Source organism: Chelonia mydas, chromosome 14 (genome assembly GCF_015237465.2).
Source record: "Chelonia mydas isolate rCheMyd1 chromosome 14, rCheMyd1.pri.v2, whole genome shotgun sequence".
Classification (NCBI taxonomy): domain Eukaryota; kingdom Metazoa; phylum Chordata; order Testudines; family Cheloniidae; genus Chelonia; species Chelonia mydas.
Window position 1 is genome coordinate 9000638 of NC_051254.2, and position 25366 is coordinate 9026003.

Consider the following 25366-nt stretch of genomic DNA (forward strand, 5'->3'; position numbering starts at 1 on the left):
CGCTCAAGCACTGACGGATCAAGGGAAAACACCAGTGGGATAGCTGCATTCAGGGTCCAATTCCCCTGTGCCAAGGGCCAGCAGAAAGCCTGCAAAGTGCACCCTTAAGCCCCACGTGCTGCCCCCGGGATGAGTGGAAATGACTAAAGTTGTTGCTTCAGATCACTATTTGATGCCAACAGGGCTGGCCTTATAGTTTACAGGACTCCAAACTGTTCTGAAGAGGGGAAATCGAGCCATGCATTACCAGAAGGGACCTACAAGCAAGTCAGCTCATTCCCTTTCTGGTGCCATTGTAGAAGGCGGCGACAGAGCCAGCATGTCAACTGGAGTTTTGAAATCCAGGTGCAAGGTCTTTCTGAAGGTGCCCTCGCTCAAACAAAAGTTATGGGCTTGATGCAGGAACGCTGAGTGAAATCCTCTAGCCTAAGATCATGTCATGCTAGTCATGCAAGAAGTCAAACTAAATGGTTCCTTTCTGGCCTTAACACCTATGAATCTATGACTCTACGTGAGCTGTACAGCTCGTGTGGGATGAAAAACACTATGCCACAGCTTACTTTGCTTGGGTTCATGGCCAGCCCTGGATGCAAACACCACAAGGGGATTTTACAACACAAAGAAAAATAAAACATCTAGAGCCAGATGGGTTGGGATACTAGTAGGCAACAGAACAGCCCATCTGCTTCCCATCTTAGCACACGCCCTGGTTAGATTGCCACTGCAGTAGCAGAGACAGGCTCAGTCAGAAAACAAGGACTCCAGGTCATCTTCTCCCTGTCAGGATGGCCAATAAAAGTTGTGTGTAAGCTAGAAATTTCAGAGAGCAAATTATGCTGGTACAATAATAATGATGTATCCAAAAGAAGACATGGTTTCTTCCATTCATCTCAATTAGAGGCAGGCTGGGTCAGGTTACAAAGCTCCTTTCACTGTGAATTTTAGAAAGTAATTGAAGAGATGGAGAGGCAAGGCAGACAAAGCCTAAGCCAGCATCACGAGGCAAGGATACGAGAGATTATTCCTGATTAGCAAGGAAAAGGGAAAAACCACACAACGGCCGAAAGCAGCAGAGTCCTAAGAAGGACAAAACATTTTGAATGGACTTTTATGACTTTGCTAATTACTCTGCTAATATAGAGCTTGACTGTGGCTTAATCAAGTGTCAAGGCTCCATTGCACTATTCAAACAACATAGACAGGGTAATATTTTAAAAAGTACCTAAGTGACATAGGAACCTAAATCTCATTTTCAAAAGACTTGGGCCCCTAAGTGTCTTAGGCACCTTTGAAAATGTTAACTAAACCCCCACCCCCGATGGGACACAACTGGTGGATGAAGCAGACAAATGGAGTGGGCTGGGTTGGAAGGATGAGAGAACAATAAACTAAACAGTTTAGCAGAAGGCAACATTGCTGTGCCCCTGGGCCAGAGTATGAACTGTGACTCGGTGTATGTCTTCACTGCAAAAAAAAAAACGGTGTCTCAACTCAGGTTAACATAGCAGGGAAGACACAGCAACTCCGCTTTCAACATGGGTTAGCAGCTTGAGTTCAACCCTAAACTTCCCCACCAGCTTTAACTCGAGCTAAGACTGTTCCTAAGCATGCTGATTGTACTTAAATCAGAACCCAACAATGCATAAACCAGTAGCAGATGTCTTCTCCCCCATGCCAGCTCGGCTGCACTAGCTGGCTCACTGGGGGTGGGGCAGGCAGAGTCCAGCTTTTGCTGAATCCAATCCCTGCCTGCCCCTCTGTTCTCACAGCAACAGCTCTCCCACTTGCACTGTGGGTCACTGCCCTGTGCTGGCTATGTAAAAGGGGATCCTTATGTCCCTTTACTCCCCTGCATGGGTGCACAGAGCAAGCCATGATTTTGCCCTGGATTAGGAGTGATGCATTTCTGTCTTTCTAGTTTTTCATACCATGTTCTTCACTATGGTAGCTCCATATGGCCGACTTTTTTACCATCTATAGTTACAGGTATATATGCAGACGCACCCATATCTGTACATAAACACACACAGAGAGCTCTGGGGCCCGAAAATTGCACTTAGCCAGTCCCCGTGCTATTCACAGACCATGGGGGTGGGGCGGGGGAGACAGGCAAAGTGGGAGACTTGCAGTCCTAGCTGTCAGAAACCCAGGGCTTGCAGCTCCACTCTGGGGGAAGTTGCTCCCTCCCACAAATCGACTGGAGTTTGCCAAAAGGGGCCACGCTCCAACAGACCTTGGGACATCATTTGGACTGGGACTTGGGTGCTCAGGAGTGAACGAGTTGCAATGGAAGCTGGAGGAACATTGCGTTGGGGCAGAGGTGGGAGTCCCCTAGAGGCAAATGGGATGAACTGTTGTTTAGGGCTGACTGTAAAATACTGGAAGGACTTTGGGTGAGCATCCCTCTGTAAGACAGGAAAGTATCTAGTTAAGTAAGTCTAGGTTCTAGAATGTGTATTATGATTATATTTTATAGGTACCCATTTGTTTCAATACTTCTGCTAGCTATCACTTGACTCTCTATACTCTGCTAAATAAACTTTTCCTTGTTTTCACTATAAACATATCTAAGTATTGCGTGTTAAACAGAGCGGTGACCTGAGATGGAAGCGGTCGGCTGGGATGTACTGCTTCTTCAGGAGCAGCGAATCTGTGAATATTGTGAGTGTCCAGTGGAACAAGGTCTGGATCCTCCAGGGAGATGCACGGGGGTTGGAGCGTGCCTATTGTTAACCTGCAGAGAGAGTGGGGCCTGGATAGGCCTAGAGGAGAGTGTGTGTGTTGCCTGTGGCCAGTGGAGTTGTGGAGCTGACTCCCAACAGGCCCAGACAAGGATTTCTCATGCTAAGGACAGGTGGTAGCGAGGTGCTTCACAGCTCTGAGTACCCCCAGGAGGTGCCTCACAGCTCTGAGTATCACATCATGGTCTACGCAGGCCAGTTGGTGTGCAACGCGTTGCTGTGCCTTAGAATTCACACCCCGCTGGTGCATATTACTGGTCTGTGTTGACAAGCCCGAAGACATTGTTAACAGGCTTTTCCTCTGCAACACGTTAGTAAATATTTAACTATATTCAATGTAGCTGTCACCTGTAGAGTTAGGCTGTTAAATCTGGAGACTCATTTCAGTCCAAGTGAGAAAGAAAGGGGCTTAGTCCTGCTTTACCCGCAAATCTCAGTGCATCCTTAACCCTGGAGCGGACGCCCCCTTAATTCTGGTAGCTGAAAGACACCCCTCCCCAGGGAAACATAGCCAGGTTCCTGGGCTCTTATGGAGCCTGGCTGAGTGAGTTGTTCTCTGGCTGAGAAGCTAATGAGGAACCATTAATGAGAATAGTATTTACACAATTAAGTCCCTGGGCGCTGTGCTGGAAACATCCCTTTCGGTCTCACCATCTCTGCACAGCAAAAGGTTCTAATAGCAGAGCCAAGCAAACTGGAGAGAATTAGATTAGAAATAATGAGCTATCCCTCCTGATGAAAGTCAGTTAAGGGCAGGGGATGAGCATGTTTGGGCTGCCCCATTTGTTTACAAGCTGTATTATCTCTCTATTTCTTCGATCTGCAGCATTAACCTGTGCTCTCTCTCACTCACTCTCCCAGCACAGTTCAAAGCACCAGGAACATGTTTTAAATCAAATGCGTCAAATAATTGGCTAAACAAATCTAACCGCAAAGGGATATTGTGTTTGTTTTCTGCCTGTGATTCTTCACGTTAACAATTTCCAAGTTGTATTCACCTTGAGATAAGAAGGGATTACTTTCAGCACTGCCTTCCACAGCGTACTTAGCACCATTAATTAAAGGAAAAGCATGTGCATGAACGGAAATCAGAGAATTCATTTAGAATAATAAGAAGCATGGTAGCCGAGACAAACTAAAAGACGTGCCCAGTCCATAAGAAGCGTGTGTGGGCCTGCAAATCCTGGCTGTGGTTACAATTTGTCGGTCCTCAAGCAACAGCAGGCCAGAGCTACCAAGGATAAAGGCTGAGGCCACAGATTTGCTCCCTTCCAGTCCCACTACTAGAGGTGGCTCTGACGGCAAGTCAATTCCACCTATGACCTCACAAACAAAGGAAGAGACAGAGCCAGCCTGCAGAGCTCCCATGTGATTTGAAACAACAAACCCTAAATGGTGGCTTGCTTTGCTTGTGCTGCCGGGCATAGGCCTTTTCTCAAAACGGCCCTAGTTTTTCACTTTGCATTTATAAGCAATTGGTTTTTTTAAGTCTGTGTATTTTTTGGGTAGCAGTTAGTCAAACGTAGACCCATCTGCCAAGCCCCCAGCGAAGATGTCAAGTTGTAAGCATATTTCCAAACAGTGTCCAACACAGTTTTGAGCCTTGGATCTCAGCTACGCTATGAGAAGCCAGCAGGGTGTGGGAGCTGGTTACCACACAATAGTACCCAACATGGCCAAACCATGTTTCAGTCTTGCAGAGTAAGTGGGGTAGACCCAGATTTCAGCCTCGGACTCTGCAGATCACAATGGCTCAATAGACATGGGGTGAAGTTTTCAAAAGCACCTAAGTGACTTAGAGTATGTCCACACAGCCATGGGCAGCACATGAACCCCCTGTTCAGGGAGCCTAGTGTCCAGCCCTGCCCCTTCTACCCCAGGGTCCGTCCCTACCCTACCACACCCTATCCTTCTCCCCTCCCCTGCTGGAGCCCCGAGCCCCACCTGCAGTCAGAGGATCCCTGCCGCAGCCAGCTCACTGGCCACCCCGAGTCCCAGTCCGCCCAAGCCACAGAGGACACAAAGATGTGATCAGCCTCTGCATTTTACTGCATAGCTGTTACCATCACGTGAGATACACGCATGAGATACACGTGAGATACACGCAGTTTGGGTGCCCAAACTGAGAACCCTTAAAGAGGTCTGACAATTCAGAGAGCAGGGGCTGTTACATAAACTCCCTAGTCACTCCTGAAAATCTTAGTCAAATACAGACAGAGAAAAAATCTTGGCTTTTGACTTTGCTTCTCCTTCTGAACTTGTAAATTCCAGCCAGAGTTTAAGGCAGAACAAGAGAGCAACTCTGCCTCCTCCTCCTAGAATGGCAAAGGTATCGGGCCATCTGCTTAATCCCCAAGGGACTAACACTACAGTGATGCAAATGCAATGTCATGATGCCATGATCACGCCAGTGACCAGTGATGCCACGAAGGCCCTGAGTTGGACAAGCCTTGCCAGTACTTCAGAAGCAGGACATCCCTGGAGCAGAGCTCACCAGGCTGCACAGGTACTGCATGAGAGCTCTACAGGAAGCACTGGTGGCTTTTGGGCACAGCTGCTGTCTTTCAGCAGATAAAGCACATTTGAACCAAGGCTGCCACGTCTCTATGCTCCAGTCAGAGCCTTCACAAGCCTCTGAGGTTTTGCTTAACAGGTTTCACAAGCCTCTGAGGTTTTGCTTTCTTTGATTTCCAGGCACGTGAGGTTCACGCCCGCTGAGTCTCAGATGGAGCTCCGAGGTTCACTTAAGGCACCTGGGCTGCATAGTTTGCAGAATTTGGCTCAAATGTTTAAAACATTTTTTTTAAACAAATGGAAAATTTTGCAATTCAGAATGGGGGCTACGTTCTTGTAAGTACCTGCCTGGCTTTCCCTGCCAAGTAGAAATGCATGCACCTCAAAGGAAAATGAAGAGCTAAAATCAAGGCTTCCCTGCTGCTGAAAGAACTGATATGGCAGAGACCTGGGGGTACTTTAGTAATTGCTGGCCACATCAGCACCATTATGCAGGGTCATTCCCAAAATATTGCATCCTACAGATGCTATTTGCAAGACAGACTGTATAGCCCCATTGGATCCATGTTTCAAGTGTTATAACCTTAGTGCTAGAATTACAATGGCAAGGCTAAATGGCCAGCATCATCCCAAGCATCCCAAGTCTTTGGCACGAAAGGTCAAGAATAGGCACCTTTTCCTCCCATACCATAAACACCCAAACCTTTGAGAACATTGATTGTGATACTTCCAGCGCGCGGTCATCTGGGGTCAGACACACCACTTACCTGCTACAACTCCAGCAATGTAGACAAAGCCAATCCTTGCTGCTCCATGCACCATTTCGAGGGGAACCCCAACCAGAAGCTGAAGAGCAACATTGAGTCCAAGGTGTTCTATCCTGGGGCAAAGAAAAATACCATTAGTTGTGTTCTTTCTAACTGTGTTTTCCCCTTGTTTCCCACAATGTAACGATGTCTTGGAAGAGGAGGCCAAGTGAGCCACAATCTAGATTCTAATCAGATTTCTTTGGCTTAGTCTATGTAACTTTCATGCATTTTTTTTTAGCCACTGACCTACAGCTGATTTATCATCAATATTCATATCACACGCTCTGATACCTGCATTTGGAGAGACAGGCAGCTATCCCTGGGCATAGGTTTTGTCATGAATCCATGACTGCAAACTCCACCACAGTGGCAAGGGGTAAAAACCATGACCTTTGTTTAAAAGATAAACAAAGCCAAAGCCAAAGCGTAAGGAAGACTCACCAGTAGTAACATTGGGGGTTTTAGCCTTGCAGGCTGCAGCCACTAGAAGACAATTTTGGCACATGAAATTGAACAGATCTGACATCATCCAACAAAGAGAAGTTGTGATGGATACAGTTCACCCTCCCCAGTCATTTATTACAGGCTACCATGGTGGATTCCTTCAGTGAATTTTGTGGATGGATATTATGTTAGATTTTTACTATTCCAAAAGAATATTACAAAATAATCCCCAGATGAAATGGGCTAATTCTAGATAGGTAGAGTGTACTCCCTGATTTTTCCGTTAAACCTTTTCATAAGAATAATGTCTTCTCCCAAGATTACACCAAATTCTCTTCATCTTCTATGTTATAAGGGCCGCTATCTTCATAAGAAGACACTTCACCCTCTCAATAGCATTGGTAACGGATTGCTATGACATGAAGTCGGCAGATTCAGACCAGCGGTTTTAGGAATGCTCCACACATTACTCAGATTCAAACCTGTTACGATGTGAACCTGAACAACAAGGCATGGCCTGGCCTAAAGGAATATATGACATGGGGAAAAATGTGTGAACCAATGCATATAGCAGGAATGTAGAGCCATGGACTATTCACTGTGCACTGACGCACCAAATACACTGGGTGATGAAGACGGTTAAGTGAAGACTACATTTGATTCAGGGGCTAGGAATGCAACTGAGAGAAGATTCCTGGTTTCCTTCTATTGTCCAGCTCCACAAAATCAAATCCTTTTGGGAGTGTGCTTGACATAGTATTTTAATCTATATAATGGAAGTTCTCCCTTTTGATGCCAAATTGTACTCTGAAAAGATCAAGCTTTGGTGGCACAGGTATTACTGATAAAAAGACAGTGAGTAAAATATCCCGCCTGAAAACATTTTTATCGTACCAAGCAGATGCTATGAAATGATTTCACCTTTAAGTGAAACCCTGTTCAGTGTAGTCCTCATAAATTGTCAAAGCATAATTGAAGCTACTGATGCATGTATAAAATTAGAAATAGCTTCTGCATGGAAATAAATAGCAATACTAGAGAAAAAGCACGGTTACTGGAATCAGGGGACCCACAACCAAGCTGTTCAGAGCACGTTACATCACTTATTGTTTTTACTGCTAATCCTCCTTTGCAGCCCTTAGGTCCTTTCAAAGACCGCAAAGTTCTTTACAAATAGCAACTGAGCCTCACAACACTCTTATTACACCCTTTTTCACACATGGGTACAATGGAGTACAGAGGAGTTAAGTGACCTTCAGCCACGCAGCAAGACAGTGGCAGAAACAGACAAGAGCCCAGGAATCTTGGCTCTCAGTCTTCTGCTCTAACCACTTGACAGTATGCCCTCCCGCTCTGCACATCAATTTGACATGTGAGTTTCAAGGCAATTCTAGGTTACGCACAGCTGTCCTATGACAGTTCCTTTTTCACCTTGCTGATACACAATGCAGCTTCAGGATTCGTGCTAGCAGGCCCCACCCCACGCTCCATGTCCTAACATTTGCTGGGCCTATCCCTATCTGCTCGTAGCAGGAGCAGAAAGAAGGTAGAGATTTCATGTTCGGCTGACATAGGGTGGCTTCATGTGGGGAATCTATCAAGTGCAAGGAGGGATTGTGAAAAGCACTCGGGATTGACCTAGCTCTGCTCCCACTAGAGTCAATGATTCAATGCTGATGGGCTGCAGCAGAAACAGAGATAGGCCCATGCTGAGTGCTTGTGCAACTCCCACCTACAGTGCAAAACACAGCTTCAAGGCTGCCTGCGGAACTCCAGCCTGTCGTTCACCATCCCTACTGTGCACGTTAACAAGTGCCAACCTGCGTGGGAGCCAGGCGGAAAGCATGAATCCCAAGCAGATGCATCTGTGAAAAAAAAGACACTGATGCTGTAGATTTCCACTGTGTTTGGTCATGAGTTTAGAACAGCAAAGATCTTACATCTAATCAACAACACTTGGCACATAGCTGTTGTTTTCTATTTTTTAAAGCATCATACAAATATTTACACATCCCTTTACACATTCCCAAGTGCTTTAACGATGGTACTACGGCCTCCCGTATGCCATCCTAGATAGTTCCTGGTCACCCGCGGTGTTCTCACCACCCAAATGGCCAATCAGTTATCCTGTCCCCAGTGCCTTAGTCATCACTTATCTTGGGTTAGGTATATTTAGTTCTTTTGGGCTTTCCTCATGTTAGCATTGTGATTTGCCTAATGTAAATATCAGGGAAATCTTCCTGCTGTGGAGGCTGTAGAATATTCTCCCTGGGTAGGTGGTGGAAGCTGCATCCTTTGGGACGTTTTAAACTTAGGCTGGACAAAATACTAGACCTTGTTCTGGAAGGCACAATCCTGTCCTTAAAGGAAGATAGAAACAAACCTATTAAGACATCAGCCTCTCTCTAATTTCTAATATTCTCTAATAATCCAACCCTCCCGCTGCATGCCCCCCCCCCGCAACATTTGTTCTGCAGTTTATCATTATTGGACATTTCTGTAACCTAACTGAATGTGCTTATTCTGCTTGCTCTGAGCATTGGAGCCACTGGGCATAGTCATTTTCTTGTGTTCATTCTGCTCATGCAGGTACAGGGGACTCAAGCACTTAGTTGGGAATGCCTACCAAAAGTCAAATAGAGATCACAGGAATGAATCAGAGCATCTCACTGCCCTTGTATAGAAGGAAAACAAGAGACTGACACTTTGTAACCATCCTGGGGAATGTCCAACATTTTAAAACCAAGCAACTGTCCTTATTTTAGCAAGGCAGCTTTTGCAGGCAAAGCTTATTCTTGTTAGGGACTCTAAAAGCTATTTCAGTGGACCTGACACATGTGCCTGTTCTTAAAAGCGTTACCAGGAGTGAGCCTATTCAGCCCACTTTCCCATCAAGCTAAGAGCATCAGAGGTTCCATAGTCAATAAGCACCCATAAAACATAATTAGCTTTCTCCAGCTCTGAATGTGTCATTCTTGAAATGACAATGTAACTGATTTATTAGGACGTTAGCCTTCTCTGGGACCAAACAAATGGGACTGAGAATCAATGCAAGTCATTAGTTACGGCAGTGTAATAAATGGGTGGGCCCCCAATAATCAACAGCTGCTTTGCATGAAAGCAGAAGGGCAAAATTTACAGCTTCGACTTGGCTTTCAGGCCTCTTTATAAAGCTCTTTCCATGAGGATGGAGACACAAACAGTGCATTTTTGGAATCTTTCTAGAAGCACAGCCAGCTGGCCTTAGCAACTGCCTTCTTCTCCAACACCTTCTGACTGTCACTTTCATTTTAAAAAAAAAGCAGACAAGCGCAGTAAATTAAGGAATGCAAATTACCATGTTAAAGTCTCAGCAGGAAGTATAACAGCAATAGACTCCACACCACTGGATTAGCCTGCCCTTTGAAAATGAGATGGGAATAATGGGCTCACAGTAAAAAGATTACTACCTTTTCGGGATTTATCTATTCTCCTGACACGAAAGATACTTAATACAGATAAGTCAGCAATAAATGACCATTTAACCATCCAACTATTGGATGCTGCTTCCTCATAAAAACTGCTACAGGGTTTATTATTCAAGCAGGACTGTATGTGGTTTTGATGGTTATGTATCTACATGATTTAAAATTCATTGCAAAAGTAAGGAGGCTCTCTGGGATAAATCTCAAATATTTACAAAGGTTAGACGTTCGATACTGTCTTCAGTATCGCCTCCCTCCGAAACCAGCCAGGGCTGTGAAGTAAACTTGGTAAATAAAGGACTTGGCAAACTTTTCAAGCAAGATGTGTGACTAACACCAGAGCGCTGCTTGCTAAGGCGAAGTGGTGACATTTCATGGATTGGAAAGCCCTGTTACAAACAATAACGAAAGAAGTTTAAACGCTAATAATCTTACCTTTCATTCAAATGGATCCCAAAGCAGTTTGCTATTTTATCTGATTGTACAAGCTATATAATACACATACGCCCATGTGTATGTATACACAAGGTATACAAGTACGTATTATGGAGAGTTAGGCCTACATTTTTGACCTCAAGGTAATTCATGCACATGAGTGATTCTCAGGTAAAAACCCAGTGAAAACAAGGCTCTTGAGGTTTACTGTGAGGAAAACTTGCCAACGTCAGCACTATACATGCCCCTACCTGCCTGAGACTGACCAAAGTGAGTTTACCTCACACTAAAACTGCAGTGCCTAGTCTTCACTGTGGCCAAGTCTACGCTTAAAATTTAGGTTGACCTAGTTACATTGCTCAGGAGTGTAAAAAATCCACAGCCTGGAGCTACATAAATAAACCGACTAACCCGCACTGTAGATGCCACTAGGTGGATAGAAGAATTCTTCAGCCTAGCTACCGCCTCTCGGAGAGGTGGATTAATGACAGCCATGGAAAAACCCCTTCTGTCACTGTAGGGAGTGTCTACACTACAGCTCTACAGGAGCACGACTGCAGCACCATAGCTGTGCTGCTGCATCACCAGCAGTGTAGACATTGCTTCAGATTTTACCTCAGGATAGCTCAGGGGCATTAATTATACTGAGGTAAAAAACACGGGGGGGGGGGGTGAGAAAACCTGGATTTGTGCTGGAAATGGCCCACCTTGATTATCATACACATTGTAAGGAGAGTGATCACTTTAGATAAGCCATTACCAGCAGGAGAGTGGGGTGGGAGGAGGTATTGTTTCATGGTCTCTGTGTATATAATGTCTTCTGCAGTTTCCACAGTATACATCTGATGAAGTGAGCTGTAGCTCATGAAAGCTTATGCTCAAATAAATTGGTTAGTCTCTCAGGTGCCACAAGTACTCCTTTTCTTTTAGCTTTTTGACAGTGAAGACAAGCCCTGGGTTGCTGCTCAACAGTTAAGGTTGAGAGTAACTTTCTGTTATAAGGCCAATTTTCCCCTCATCCTCGCTTGAGTTCCTCAAAGATGGACCTTTCCACTTCACGTTTTGCATGTGTGGTCTGTGTCCTGTCCAGCAGAAGTGTCTCTTTCTCTGCCCCCCACTATCTGCCCTCATCACCCTCCAGCTGGAGATGTGTTTGGACAAGGCTGTTTTTGGAAGGCCATGGCATGCAGGAGACACAGGTGTTTTGGAAATTTCTTCTAATTTTTTTTTTTTGCCCTGTCTTTCAAACAAAATTGGCTCCTCCTAGGAAATTTACATGATGTTTACTTGAAAGATCTGGGTGAGATCTTATGCACAAGACCAACTGTGAGCTGAGGAGAGAAGTTTAGGGAGCTATTCACTAGCAAATTAGGAAGATCAGATGGATCTTTTCAGCATTTTAGTGGGCACCACTGATTAGATTTCCATTAATCTTTCATGTAAGGGGAAAAAAAAAAAGGAAGAGTCTCTAGCCATTTCCTTGTAAGGTTCAAATCATAAACTATCACAGAGAAGTTTGTCACGGTGATATTTCTAATGAAAAATTTAGGGAAAAACCACAACTTATCTATCCAGACATTTGCAAAGAGAGAGATCACTGGCGCGCACACACAAAAGGAGAATGCACATTTCAGCCGTTTACAGGCTTTTCTGTGGTGCTGTCATCACTATGGCATCTGAGCACTTCACAAACACCAATTAAGCAAGCCTCATAAAACCCCTGTGGGGTAGAGAGGTCCAGGGAATGGGACACTGGGCAGGAAACAGGGATTCATAAGACTTGGATTCTGTTCCCAGCTGGGCTTGCAGATTCCCTGTGTAACTTTGGGCAAGTCCATTCATGCTGTGCCTCAATTTCCCCTCTGATTGTCTGTCTGTCTTGTTGCCTCTTCAGGGCAAGAACTGTCTCATACTGTGTGTTTGTACAGAGCCTAGCAAAATGAGACTCCGATCTTGATTTGGGGCCTCTAGGTGCCACCAAATACAATAAGATAGCAAAATATTATTAAGTAATTATAGATTATAGGCATAGAGGGATTAAGCAACTCACCCAAGCTCACACAGGCTGTCTGTGGCAGAGTCAGGACTGAAACGCAGACCTCTTGAAACCCAAACCAGTACTTTAGCCATAAGACCAGATTTCATCTCAAAGCCAAATGTGGCAAATTGGGTAAAAAATTCAGCTACATTTTTGCAGATTTCTTCTCCAATATCCACCTAGTTGTACTTGGGGGAAATTGGGCAAATGGACAGTTGGGGAAGCGCAGAGCTACATAGCCCCAGATATGTATGTCGGGGTCACTGGCTCAGTAGTGAGAGACAAGCACCACCTATCGAATCACTAGTGCCATTTCCTCCAGTACAAGGACTTTGAAGGTAACCCATCTGAACAACAGCCCAGTATTTTACCATGTCCCTCAACAGCATGCGATTTGTTCTACTTCACAGAATGGCCGTTTGCAACTGAAAAATCTTTTATAAAATCCAATTCTGAACTGATTCAAGTCAATCTCTCTCTCTCTGGAAACTCAGCTGTGGGGAACCTCTGAAATTTGTGAAGTACTCACCCGGCATGCATGAATATGTAGGTTAGGTACCTCCAAGCCTGAGCACGGAGCTGAGGATGATACACTAATGAGTTCTTCAGGTATAAAGGATGGGTGACTTGCAGCACAAATCTGTCTAATACCACTCCGTTGTAAAGAAAAAAGGCAACCTAGAAAAGCAGGGAGATTCCTCAGTTAATGAACACCATCCCTCCACAGAAATAAACTACAATTCAATATCCAACTTGCGCAATAGGTTCCCCCACTATTACAACATGCTTATATAGCACTATGAGAGTACTAGCCATTTACAAACATGAATGATTACAAGGTTCCTGCTCTGAGGAACTAACAAACTCCAATTAAGATGCATTTAAAAAAAAAGCCTCAAAACCAAACAAAATTGTAAATCTACATACAACCTTTCACTGCAAAGGACCCAAAAGCACTTGACAAACTGCATCCGGACAGCATCACTGAAATGCAGACCCCATGAGCAGGGAAGTGAGGAAAGCGGAGGGGTAAGGACATGTTTTATTGAAGAATGATATGGCAAGCACCTACCCCTTATGAAAGGTACCAGAGTCTTTAGCATGCATGCAGAACCTTGCTTTGTATTGTCTCCTTCTAAAGAACCCCGGGTGAGTAAGCTCCATAGAAACCAAATTTATCTAGCTCAAAGGCTGAAGGGGATTTGGACCAAAGGCACAAGAGGTTTTAGGTTTTCCACTGGCACCACCCTTTGCCTAGTGGCCCACTGACAACTAACTTAAGCAGAACTTTGAAGCTGTACTGAGGTACCACACCAGAAGCTCATGCAGTGGAAAGCATCAGATGAACGACCTAGACTTCTGCTTTTGGAGACCTCGGTTCCAAATCTCCCATTTACATGTGAAAGTGAATGTGCTAGTTTCACCCTAGTCCCTATTCACGCAGATCACCAAATGAGCACAGAGTTTGGCCCCAGTGTCAATGCGGGTTCAAGAGAGGCAGGTGCATTGGCAGAGCCACGGTCTGTACGTGTGGGGTAAAAGTCTCCCCACATTTGCTCGCGCTCTGGGAGGGGTTTTCAGGAGTGGCGCAGTAGGATACCTGCCTCTACAATGGTGATGGCAATCATGAACCAGGGCGGAGGACAGCAGGTGTAACTGTCGTAGTACCACTTCCGGTCTATCTCGCGTGGCAGGGTCTCATACGCAACATGTCGAATTAGCCTCTGGGACAGGCTTAGTCCCGACTCCTCCAACAGTGCCTTGCTGCACAGCCTCCTGTTCCCCTGCAGAATGGCTTGGCGGAAGCTATTGGACCTTTTGTTGCTCATCTGAAAAGAGAAAAGGGAAAAAACATGAGCCCAAAACATGGGCCAGTGCAACTTCTCAGGTGGGAGTACTACCAACCTGGGGCCTTGTGAGCCTAGGCTCAGCGTGTCTGTCTGTGGGGAATGTTACCAGGCTGGAGCAGCGGGATCCAGAAGATCAGAGTCTGTGACTATCATGAGGCAGTGAGTTCTGTCTGACCAGGGCAATATGAACTCCCTTTGACGGTCAGGAAGTCCCATCGCCCTTCCCACTCCTGATGGCCTGCTCCCTTATCAATCTTTTGACTCACTTCCCTTTGGAACTAGCTGTCAAACAACATACATTAAGCATCCTCCATTTCTTCCTTCATGATCAGGTGGGTTTTCACGAGATTTCTGAAGCATTCCCACTGTGGCTCAACCTGTGATCTATGTACTCACACCTTTCCAGCTCTTCAGGACATGCATTTTATCTGTTGTAAATGACATATACATTTATGGCACCACATCACTAACTACTGTGTTCCTAATTTGCAGCAGTTGGTGCTAGTGCAGATTTTACACAGAGTTTCAAAGGGAAAATACTAAACTTGTATTGTGTACCAAAATGATCACACTAGCTACAGTAGACAACAGATTTAACTAATATTCAGAGAATCCTAGCTATTATAAGATTGCAATGTTGTTGGTGATTTTTTTAAATTGTTACTATAACAAACAGAGGGGCAGATTTTCAGACAGTTTGGGCTTACAACTGTGTGACTAATTTGCATATGCAATTACCATGATTGAATATGTTCAGCATTAAACTTATTATCTTTTTGAGTACACAATTTCCCAGTTTGCACGCACAATAAAAGCACTTGCACTCACAAATTAGGCATATGGAATTGTGTGTCTAACTTGTCTTAAAAATCAGGCCCTAACTACCTGGCAAAGCGATAATTGGCCTGCATGGCAAACAAACCTGTTGCACAGCAGCATCACATAGCTGCTATATAATATGCCTGGCTTTCTCTCTGGATGAGCCCTTGGTTCTGTGGGATTAGAAAGTGAAAACATTTGTTTGTGGATGAGGGAGATTGTGGGGGAGTGGATTTTGCATTAGCCAGGCTTTTACATGGACAAATACTATATATGCAGTGAGGTGAATTTGAGGGACTCCTTCCAGTTCTGAGTGAACAGGTGTCACATCTCAAAAACTACCAGCAGACCAGCTGAGGACAAAACCGGGCCAGTGAGACTGAATTACCTTCACAGCCCTAACGGGAGTCCCCTCCCAGGCAGGTTCGAGGCATGTCAGTCGGGCACTGTCTTATGGGAAGCATGCAGTTCCACTGCCCACTCTGAGGCCTGTTCTGTGGCCCCAGGGGAGGACTGTCGAGCTAGCACCACTCACTAGCAATCAAGATGCATTTACAAAAACTGAAACGAAAAAGGAAAGTCACACAAATGCAAGTGGAACGCTCAGCACAGAAAACACACGTACAGCTGTCAGCATCCCGGCTACACTAATGGAGCTGGAAAAAAGGCTCTTTTAAGGGAGACACCTGGATCTTATTCTGCATCGTAATTTTAATTCTCATGTGATAAGCTGCTGACAATAAACTAGGTGTGCACGCACCCTGCCTTCAAAGCAATTACAGCCTCCCATTATTGTTCATGCTTGAGTATTACATTCCCGCCTAAACTCAGTGCAGCAGAAGTGACCCCCTCTCCTCACCTTACAAGCGGCAAGAAAGCACTACGCGCTAGCCAAAAGCCAAGCTGCAGACCTTTCCCCTAACTTACTGCATTTTCACAGCCTCATAATCCAAAAGCATCTGCTCCAGCGCTGAACCAAAGAAATACAGTTCAACAGCACGGGCCTCTCTGGGTTCTTAGATCACTCTGGTTTTGGCTAATATCCTCAAGATGGCAAAGCCTGAACCTTGTGCTTTCAGGCACGCGTAGGCTGTTGGGTAATTGTTCCAAGCTGCTTCAAGCCCACTGATCATTGCAGTAAGCAACATGGATTTAATTGCTGTGAGGCAGAGCCCTGGGCCATTTTGGGTGACCACCTAGAAGCCTGGCATGGTTTTTTGAGCCTCATGCACCCGCACTGAGATCCAGCATCACAGTTGCTGCACTTTCATTACCATACTTGTACAACTGGGGTGGGGGAGGGGGAGCTCCTTTCTCTCCTTTTCCCTTACTGTCCCTCCATTTCTGCCTCACACTCACTGGGAAGTCAAAGTAGGAAATGGAGAAAAATTCCACCCTCTTCCCCCCCCAAAATTTTATTTTTGTTTTTCAAAAATCTAGATAAAATTTTTCAATTCAAAATGAAAGTTTTCATGACAAAATTTTTCAGTGAAAAATATTGAAGTGAATTATTTTTGGGACATTTCGGTTTAGCTCAGACAGCTGCTCTTCACTGAATAAAAGGAAAATGTCAACTAGTTCTCGCGCCTCGTGACACAGAATACCAATGGCTACAAGCAGCGGTGTGGGCTGGCCAAAGTCGTAGCTGCTTCTTCTTTCCACCCTTTTTATGAGTGTTTCCAACGAAGGGAGATGCAAGTTTTACAATCCCGGGCAGGTCAGTGGGTTCATCAAAGGGCCATGGCCACCACACTGAGCAAATACACACACTGCCAACAACCTTATTCAACGTCTCCGGCCTTCAGCAGAAGACGCAGAGTGCAGCAAAAGGATGTGGGTGATGTAATAGGACAGCCAACAGCTTGGGCAAGATTCTGTGCTGCCCCTGTAAGGGGGGCAAAGATACCCCAAAGAGAGGGAGGGCTAAGCTGGCTTCAAACCTCATGTGTGGCCTCCCGTGTAATGACAGCTCTAGGATCCTATTTGCCCAGAATCTCTGTAGGGTTGTGTGCATGGTTCTGCCCACGATACACCCTGCTTGTCCCGGACCTGGAATACAACCTAAACCAGAGCTTGCCAAGGGCTCCTCAGAAGGCAGCCTTACAGCTGTGTTCCTGTGGTGCAGGAATCCTCCTCCCAACTGGATCCCAGGCTTTTCAAACCCCTTTATGCCACTCCAGACCTTTTACTCAGCATAAAGGGGCTGAAGCAGTGGTCAAGAATCTCACCAAGTATTTCTGTCCCAGCAAATAAGTCTTTACTTAATGTTAACGAAGTGTATTTAGCTATGGATTACTTGTGGTGGAGATGTGCTGACATCCCCCCGTTTCCTGTGTAAAGCACATTTAAAATGCTGAGGACTCTACTGTCTGGAGAAGCAGGCATCTATTTTGTGTTCAGCGCCCCACAGACTGTCAGTGTGCGCTCTCTGGCGGAGACTTTACTTCTGTTCTCTCTTGCTTCACTCTTTTTGCAATCAAAACCAAATAGTAATTCCGGATGAAAGTGTGTGTTTGCCCACTGAGTATGGAGAAACTTAACAGGCCCCAAATGCTGCGGATACCTCTCTCTGCTCAGCAATGATGTGTTAACAACTTATTTTCCTGGCTACCGCAATATGCACCACTACCCACCATGTTACATCAACCTACAATCACAGAAAACCATTGTTTCCATATTCAACAAAAGAAAGGGATAGTTAGAGTTTGGAACTGAGCAGTGTTGCTAGCCCTTGGCAAATGATCACATTCTCTCTTGACAATACATATCACCATTGTAGAGATTTTTGGGGGGGGAGAGGGGGAGTCAGTTTGGAAACACGAGAGGCCCCAGCATTGGTTTTGCCATAGATGGTTTGTTTGCAATTGTTATTCAGTTCTGGAATAGGGACTGATTTCATCCTTACTGTACTGGCATAGGATTCCCAAGCGTGACAAGGACACAGTTGCATTCAGCACAGGAATGTGAATTCAGAAGTCCTGCAGTGCACTAGTATTAAACCAATTAATGATACAGCACTGTCCAGCCAAGCGCAACAGGAAGGGCAGTATAAAGTGCTCAGCATTGGCCTAACTCTGCTCCTACTGAAGTCTCTGGTAAAACTCCTTGACTCCCGTGGGCAGAGTTGGACAATGCAAAGAGCTTTTGCAAATCCCACCCTGCATGAACCGAGTCCCACAATCTCCCCAGGGACTGGATATTTTTATCCCCAGTTTTCACACAGGAGCTTGGAGGCAACACAGCAAAGTCAGTGGTAGAACCAGAATTAGAACCCAGGAGTCCTGAATCCCAGGGTCCTCCTCTGATTACTAGGCTGCACTGCCTTTGAATGCTACCATCGAGTAGAGAGTTCAGCATTTTTTTTCAGGAGACGAAGGTTAAACACAAGCTCCACACACAAGCAAAAATGGAAGCTCTTAGCGAAGCTATTTGCTCAGCAGAACCAAAGATGAGACCCCTTTGTTCCCACCGCTAGCTGTGTTCACGGTCCCTTAGCTCTACGAGGTGTTCCCGTATTCGATCACATCTGGATGGTAAAAAGACAAAAGAAATTGGTAATCGCTGGAAAGCAGCAAATGTTGGCATCATGAGACAGAGTGAAAACCCTCATAGAGTGCCCTGACGTCTCTCCGGAGAGTACCTGAGTCCACTGGCGCCGACACTGTGGGTGCTCGGGGCTCAAGCACCCACGGAAAAAAAAGAGAGGTGCTCAGCACCCACCAGCCACAGTGATTCTGCGGCCCCCGGGGCTGGCCCACAGATCAGCTGTTTGACGGGCCCCGGAGCTGGCCATGGAGCAGCCAGAGGCTGGTGGGAGGTGCTCAAGGGAGGGGGGGCGGGGAGGAGCAGGGCGGGAAGAGGCAGAGCAAAGGCAGGGCCTCGTAGCGGAGTGGGGGTGGAGCACCCACCAGGAAAAAGAAAAGTCAGCACCTGTGCCTGAGTCTTTCAATGTTCTTCCCCACCAAGCCTTATAAAGAGCCCACATGCAGGAACAGCAAAAAGGAGGAGGAGTTGCACTGAATTCGGTTACCGTCACACACAGTAATGAGCAGCCCCTCCGCTCTTCTTCCCTCCCAGCCATAGAGACAAATGTACTAATTCAACGACAGGTGCAAATAGCAAAGACAGCCCCACTCTACCCAGCTAGGAAACGTTAGTGACAGTGGTCTCTTCGACATTTACAGTGTCATTCTAGCTCTCTGGCAGTTATATTTACATTCCACACAGTATTCTAACTGGCTTTTAAAGTATCCATTTGGACCTGGCCTTAGTAATGGGGTGTTCTTTAATCTCGGTTAAACTAGCTTTAAATGGGTGATGTATAAGAAAAACATGTTTTTAATCTAATCTTCCTGGGGACTTTTTTTTTTAAAAAGATACATTAAAGAAATGTGGCATTTTAGAAAACACACTGCACCAGCAAAATTGTATTAAACAAGTAACAATTGTTTCCCCGTTACGTAGCTTTCTTTAGAACGCCTGTAAAGGAACTTGTCCCTCTAGTATATTTGCTCTGCTGCAGGAGGCTATACTGGGCCCTTTCAGACAGACACAGCAATGGGACTCTATCCATTTAGCATCTTTTACAACAGTTGGTGAACTAATTCTCCATTATCTTTATGAAAACCCTAAAATATCTTTAAATTGCTGAGGATTTTCTGAGTCTATTTTGCTGTCAACTAGATTTAGGTGCAAATAGTGCAAGGTGTAGGGCTAACTCCTGCTCCCCTCAGTCACACAAGCAAGCCACTTCACTACTACTTGTGTGAGTAAAGTGAGCAGCTTTTGTCCTTGAATCATTCTATGAAAAGTCTGTGCCAACTTGTTCTCTTATCATTCTACCCTCTGTCTTCACAACAAAGGCTGTGCATAGAACAGGAATCCTGGGTCTATGGACTCCAGTTGCCAATAAATTGTGCTGAGAAGCCTCAGAATTTTATTTATTTGGATTTATAGAAAGATAAGGTGATATCTGTCCAAGTGCTCTGCTATTACCCACTTATAGTTAACTCAGACAGAGGGCTATGGGATCAAAGTAGATAGGGCAAGGAATCTGTCTCCTTGCAAGGGCCAAATGTGGTCCTTTGAAAGAGAATGTATCTGATATTCAGCATACAGGGTCTTAATCAATAAAAGCAATTGCAAATGAAGTGGAGTAAGAGTCTTGCATTGCTGCAGTGCATTCTGCTGGGTTTCCAAGAACTAGAAGCTTTGCTGGCTCTTCACACAGATGTTGGAAGGGATTTGGTAAGGTACGAAGATGGTTTATGGTGTGCCACCTCTCCAATGGCTGATTACAGCTCAGGATACAGGCAGAGGGTTCAAATTCACCCCAGCGGTCACATCACTGAAATCAGCAGCTTCACACCAGGAATGAGTCTGGCCCAGAATCTCAGTTAATTAATATGGAGACAATGTTTTCAGCACCACCCCTGCCATAAGATGCACTTTACAGAGCCCAGGAGAGGACATGCAGATCTCTTCTTTCTCTCAGGATATTTTTTTTGACTCGCTCTCCAAAGGATCTTCTCCCAGCTCTCCATGTGTAAAACTACCACTCCAGAGAGATGAATGGAGGCAATGGGCAGCTGCCCATTTCTGGCAAGTGGGGGTGTCCGTTTGCAGCACCTGAGTTGCTGGTGGGGCATTGCCCAGAGCTGTCACAAATAAGCAGACGGTGGCAGCTCACTACTTCTCCTGCTTGGGTGTCCCAGGACCCGGATGCTCCCCTTGGCTGTACGGCTCTCTAGGGCTGGGTGAGCTGACCCCTTTGATGGGAACAGGTGCCTGATGCAGCGTCACTGTTCTAGGAACCTGCCTTTGCGCAACTTGTGCGCCTGCTCTTGGTGTGGACTTGTTCCAGCCCAACGCACATCCCCCACAGCCTTGCATCTTGTGTCACCATTTACTCCCGGTGGAGCGGGTGTACAAAGCTACCAAACCACAACAGTAGCACTTTACATCTGTTCAGCACAGGCACACAAGATGCAGGGCAGCGCGGAGTCAGGCCCCTTGCCTCTTCTTAGTCCCCACATCCATTGCTCATCATCTAGCAGTCTTTTCCGACAATCTACTGGCATGAAAGCCTTCTCCTCTGCTGCTGCTGCCACAGGTATCTCCCGGTCTCTCAATCAAATCTCACTTGTAAAACAGTTCCAATTTCCTTTACCTGTCCTCACTTTCCTCTCCTGCTGCTGGCTGCTCTAGAAAGGCATTATCTAACAGCATTTCAAGGATGCAGATTGTCATGAAAGACACTGGGCTCAGTTTTCAATGGAGGAGGGAGACAGAGAAGGAAAAGCTTGGGGAGCAGGCTTGGGGAGGATGGAAAATGGCAAGATTCCTACTGCCGGGAATTTGACTTCTGCTGGAGGGGGCTGGTTGTGTGTACTGAGCCTCTGTTCGGATCAGGCCCCAAGATAAAGAGCCTTCATGCTGGACCCTGATTATAGCCACAGCCCAGTCACGTGCAAATGCTCCAGTGCACGATAGAGCTCCCAAGATCCAGGGCCACTGAGTGGGGATACAGCAGAAGTCTCAGGACATGATCCGAACTCCACTGAAGTAAATGGGACTTTGGATCAGACATTAATTTCATGAACTCCTTCCGTCCCCTGAGAAAGCTGGGACCCCGGGCAGTAGAGACAGACAGAAAAACAGCAGATTAAGTAACTACTTCTGCTTGGACTGAATCTGGATGAGAAGCCTGTTTTTTCTTTGGAAGAATCCAATCTTCCCAAATAGAGCCTCCCATATGGTCACAATTTACTTACTTGATTTTGGAGGTTATATAATATTGGTATTTATGAGCCAAGCATTTAATCACCAGCTGAAAGAACACTGAGTCCATTGTTGGCTCACACAGTATTGCGGATCCAGAAATACAGGGCAGGCTACCCCATCCTCTCTTCGTGCAGCTAATCTGCAGCTTCTTTAACGAGCATGATATTAAAGCTGCAGGCAAATGGGTGTATAAAGTATTATATGAAAAAGGAGCCCAATTTTCGGCCCCTAAGAGCCTTGGAAAAGCGTCAGCTTTTGCCCACTGAGCCTAAACTGGCTACTTTTAACACATCCAACACACTGTGACACGCAATGTGCTCAGCCTCCCTGCCCCATAGGATTCTCCCAGAGTCAAAGCACTAAATAGGAGAGGTTAACACAGGCCTTTTAAAAGCCTCCATCAGATTCAGTTTTATAACCCACTTTACTCATAATGCTGCTTTTCTAATCAATTTTGCTTTCAAGATTCACACTTATTTCCTTCCCTCATCCCACACTTCCACAAAGCTCTACAGTGGATATGCGTAGGCTCTCTCCAAAGCACACAGCTCAACATCAATTTCATTTCCCGCATATGCTTCACATCCTCCTTCTTTCCATATTAACATATGAACACCTTCCTGGAGAACCTCCACTGTCACAAAGGAAAAACCAAGGTCTTTTCTTTAACCTGGCAGTGGATTTTTAATTTGAGGAACCATAGAAATTACAGATGGAGAAGATCTAATCAGTTATCTAGTCCATTTCCCAGCCAGCGCAGGATTGCTCCCTGTTCAGTATTTTGTCTTCACTAATTTTAAATGTCCCAAGCTCTAGAACATCCACCCTTCCCTTGAGAGAGACATACCCAGTTGGTAGGTCTCACTTTCAATGCGTCTCCTAATGTTTCTCTTTTCAGCACATAATTCCATCCCTTCTAGTGAATTCCCTTTGAACAGCATCCAAATAATTCCTCTCCTACCTTGGAATGATACACTTCAAATGTTATTATTTCTAATGTAAAGGATTTTTTCAGGAAATGATTACTAATTATTATTATTATTATTTTGGGGGAGTTCCATGGCTCGTGTTCTCTGGGAGAACAGCTGATATGATCACAGTGGTCCCTTCTGGCCTTGGATCAATAAATATTTCAGACCATCATGTCCCCCCAACTTAGAAGACTCAGTTTCAGATGGTAAGTTGTGTTGCTCATGGGACAATGACAAGAGGTGAAGTATCTCAATGCTGCTGAATGGAGGGATACAAGTAACTGCTTTCACAGTAAATTCTAGCAGTCACAGCCTTCGGACCCAATTATATTACAGCAATGCTGTAGCCTGGCTACAGGCCTATAGCAAGAGAAAACACATTCTATACAACTCTTAGGCCCGTTCCCACAAACACTTACCCGTGCTTAACTTTACTACCATAAGTATTCCCACCAGTTTCAAAGTTAATCAAGTGTATCATGCTTGCAGCATGGGGGCCTAATGTCTTTATTCAAATGTCTCTCCAAAACACCAACACCAACTGACACACCAGAAACTTGTGATCTTTCATTTTTGGTTTAGCCGTTGGGAAGAAGGTTGAGGGAGTGGAGACTTCTGAGCTGAAAAGAGCCCAGATTCAATTTTCTGAAGTGACTGAATTTTTTTAAAATGTATTTATACCCTTTCATAATTTTATTTATTTATATATATAAATAAATTAAAATGGCCATTTAACTTGACATCTTGTGTATCAAGTTTCAGCTGTAAGTGATTTGAAACAGCTGAGAAATCATGGCTTAGGATGGAAATTCCTATGCCAAGTTCCACTCGAATAAGCGTAATGATCAGTTACTAGACTGTTTCATTGGAGAGAACATTGTCTCATCTGCTGCTGCATAGACCATGTATCAGATGGGCTCAAAATGACACACAAGCTGAGCGTGCTCAGACAGCACCTCTTGTATCCCAGTTATTAGATTTCAAAATCCTGGCACGGCCCCATGACAGCTCATATAACGGGATGCGTGCAGCACTTTGTATGTCAGCAATGACATACCAATCATGCACTAAGCATTATGTTTTATGTATTGGACATACATAATATACACACCAATGGGGCTCACTGCCACTGAAAATCTTCCCCCTATACAGAATTTTATTAACTCCCATTATGCGAGTTTCAATAGGGGTTGGGTGCCTACTTGTCACTGGTGTCTTTAAATGCCCCCCCACCGCCCGCCCTGATAGGTGCTGCAGTAAACAGTATAATAGCACTCTCTCCCCACAAGTATCTCCCAGTGCTGTAAGTTCACCTTCACATGACTGAGGTCTTCCCACCCCATCCAAATAGGAGGACAGTATTTGAGACCCACTGATCGATGCTTGTTACACTGTCCCCTCTGTGCTATGCAGACTGCGACAGACTCACTTCCTCTAGCTAGGCAGAACAAGGAACACACGCTCATCAGTAGGTTATATATTTCCTCCGGACAGAGGAAAATTATCCCAAGCTTTTAAGGCCAAGAGTTTGGATCCTGGATAGGCCCCCCACTTACGGGGCAGACACCATCTCAACCAACACCAGGGACTGAACCAGGGACCTCCAGAGCTAACTGCATGAGTCTTTACAGCTCGAGCTCAAGAGTCAGGCTGTCAAGCTGAAAGTTGTAACAGGCCCATGTTCTCTGTGGCTTAGGCACAGAGGGGGACATGTGACACACGCTGACGAGCGGGGTATCTGCCCTGCTTTACAGATTGGTAAACTGAGCACAGAACAATTAAATGACCTGCCCAAGGCTGCACAGGAAGTCAGAGGCTGATCAAAGTTTGCCACACTGCATCAGATGTGTAGCCCATCTAGATCAGAATCTTCCTCTCCAACAGTGGCCAGTGTGATTGACATCTGTCACACCAGAGGCTGCAGAGCAAGGTGCATGAAATCCTGCAGCCGTCAATTGCGGGATCATCTGTCCCTTGAGGAAATCTTCTACCCTCTAAGAGCTAGAGATTGGCTTAAAATGAAACATGAGGTTTTATACCCCTTCCAGAACTATTTCTCTTCTTTCCCCTCACCCCCAGGAATAGAACCCAGGAGTCCTGTATTCCAGCCAGCAAGACAGCCAAAGAGAAATGGAGTGATTTAAGTGTTTTTGCATGGTGGAGCTGAAGGTCCTCCATGAGGTTAATAATTAAGCTGGGTTGAGGGACAGTGCAGGAGGCTGCCCTTCTCCAGCAGGTATCACTCACAGGGCGCAAAGGAGAGAAGAGACTGGGCTAAAAAAACTCAGTGTTTTCTACACTGAATATCTGCAGGTTAGAAAGAACGAGAAGATCCTGCCCAATGGAAATTACACCTGGTTGAGGGAACTGTGAAGATACAGATTCCAGTTTTTACAGAAAAGGTCTTTTATACATAAAATGGTCACTGGAAAGGGAATGGTGTTTTAGTGTCTAGGGAAAGAATTCATCGGAGACGTGACTCATTTGGGCAACCTTGG

The 25366-nt window shown here is 45.4% G+C and overlaps 1 protein-coding gene across 5 annotated transcripts in view; it reads right to left on the reverse strand.

Annotated features, from left to right (window-relative positions):
- Positions 1-25366, reverse strand: part of RHBDL3 (rhomboid like 3) — a 125483-nt gene that overhangs the window by 19370 nt on the left and 80747 nt on the right. For 4 of the 5 annotated variants that reach the window (XM_007055106.4, XM_043528458.1, XM_043528457.1 and 1 more), the window contains 3 exons: positions 14050-14274; positions 12975-13123; positions 6023-6135 (listed from right to left, as the gene is read on the reverse strand). In XM_007055106.4, the coding sequence (XP_007055168.3) occupies positions 6023-6135; positions 12975-13123; positions 14050-14274 (487 nt within the window). The remainder of the gene's footprint in view (positions 1-6022; positions 6136-12974; positions 13124-14049; positions 14275-25366) is intronic. The other variant, XM_043528459.1, reaches the window with a different exon arrangement.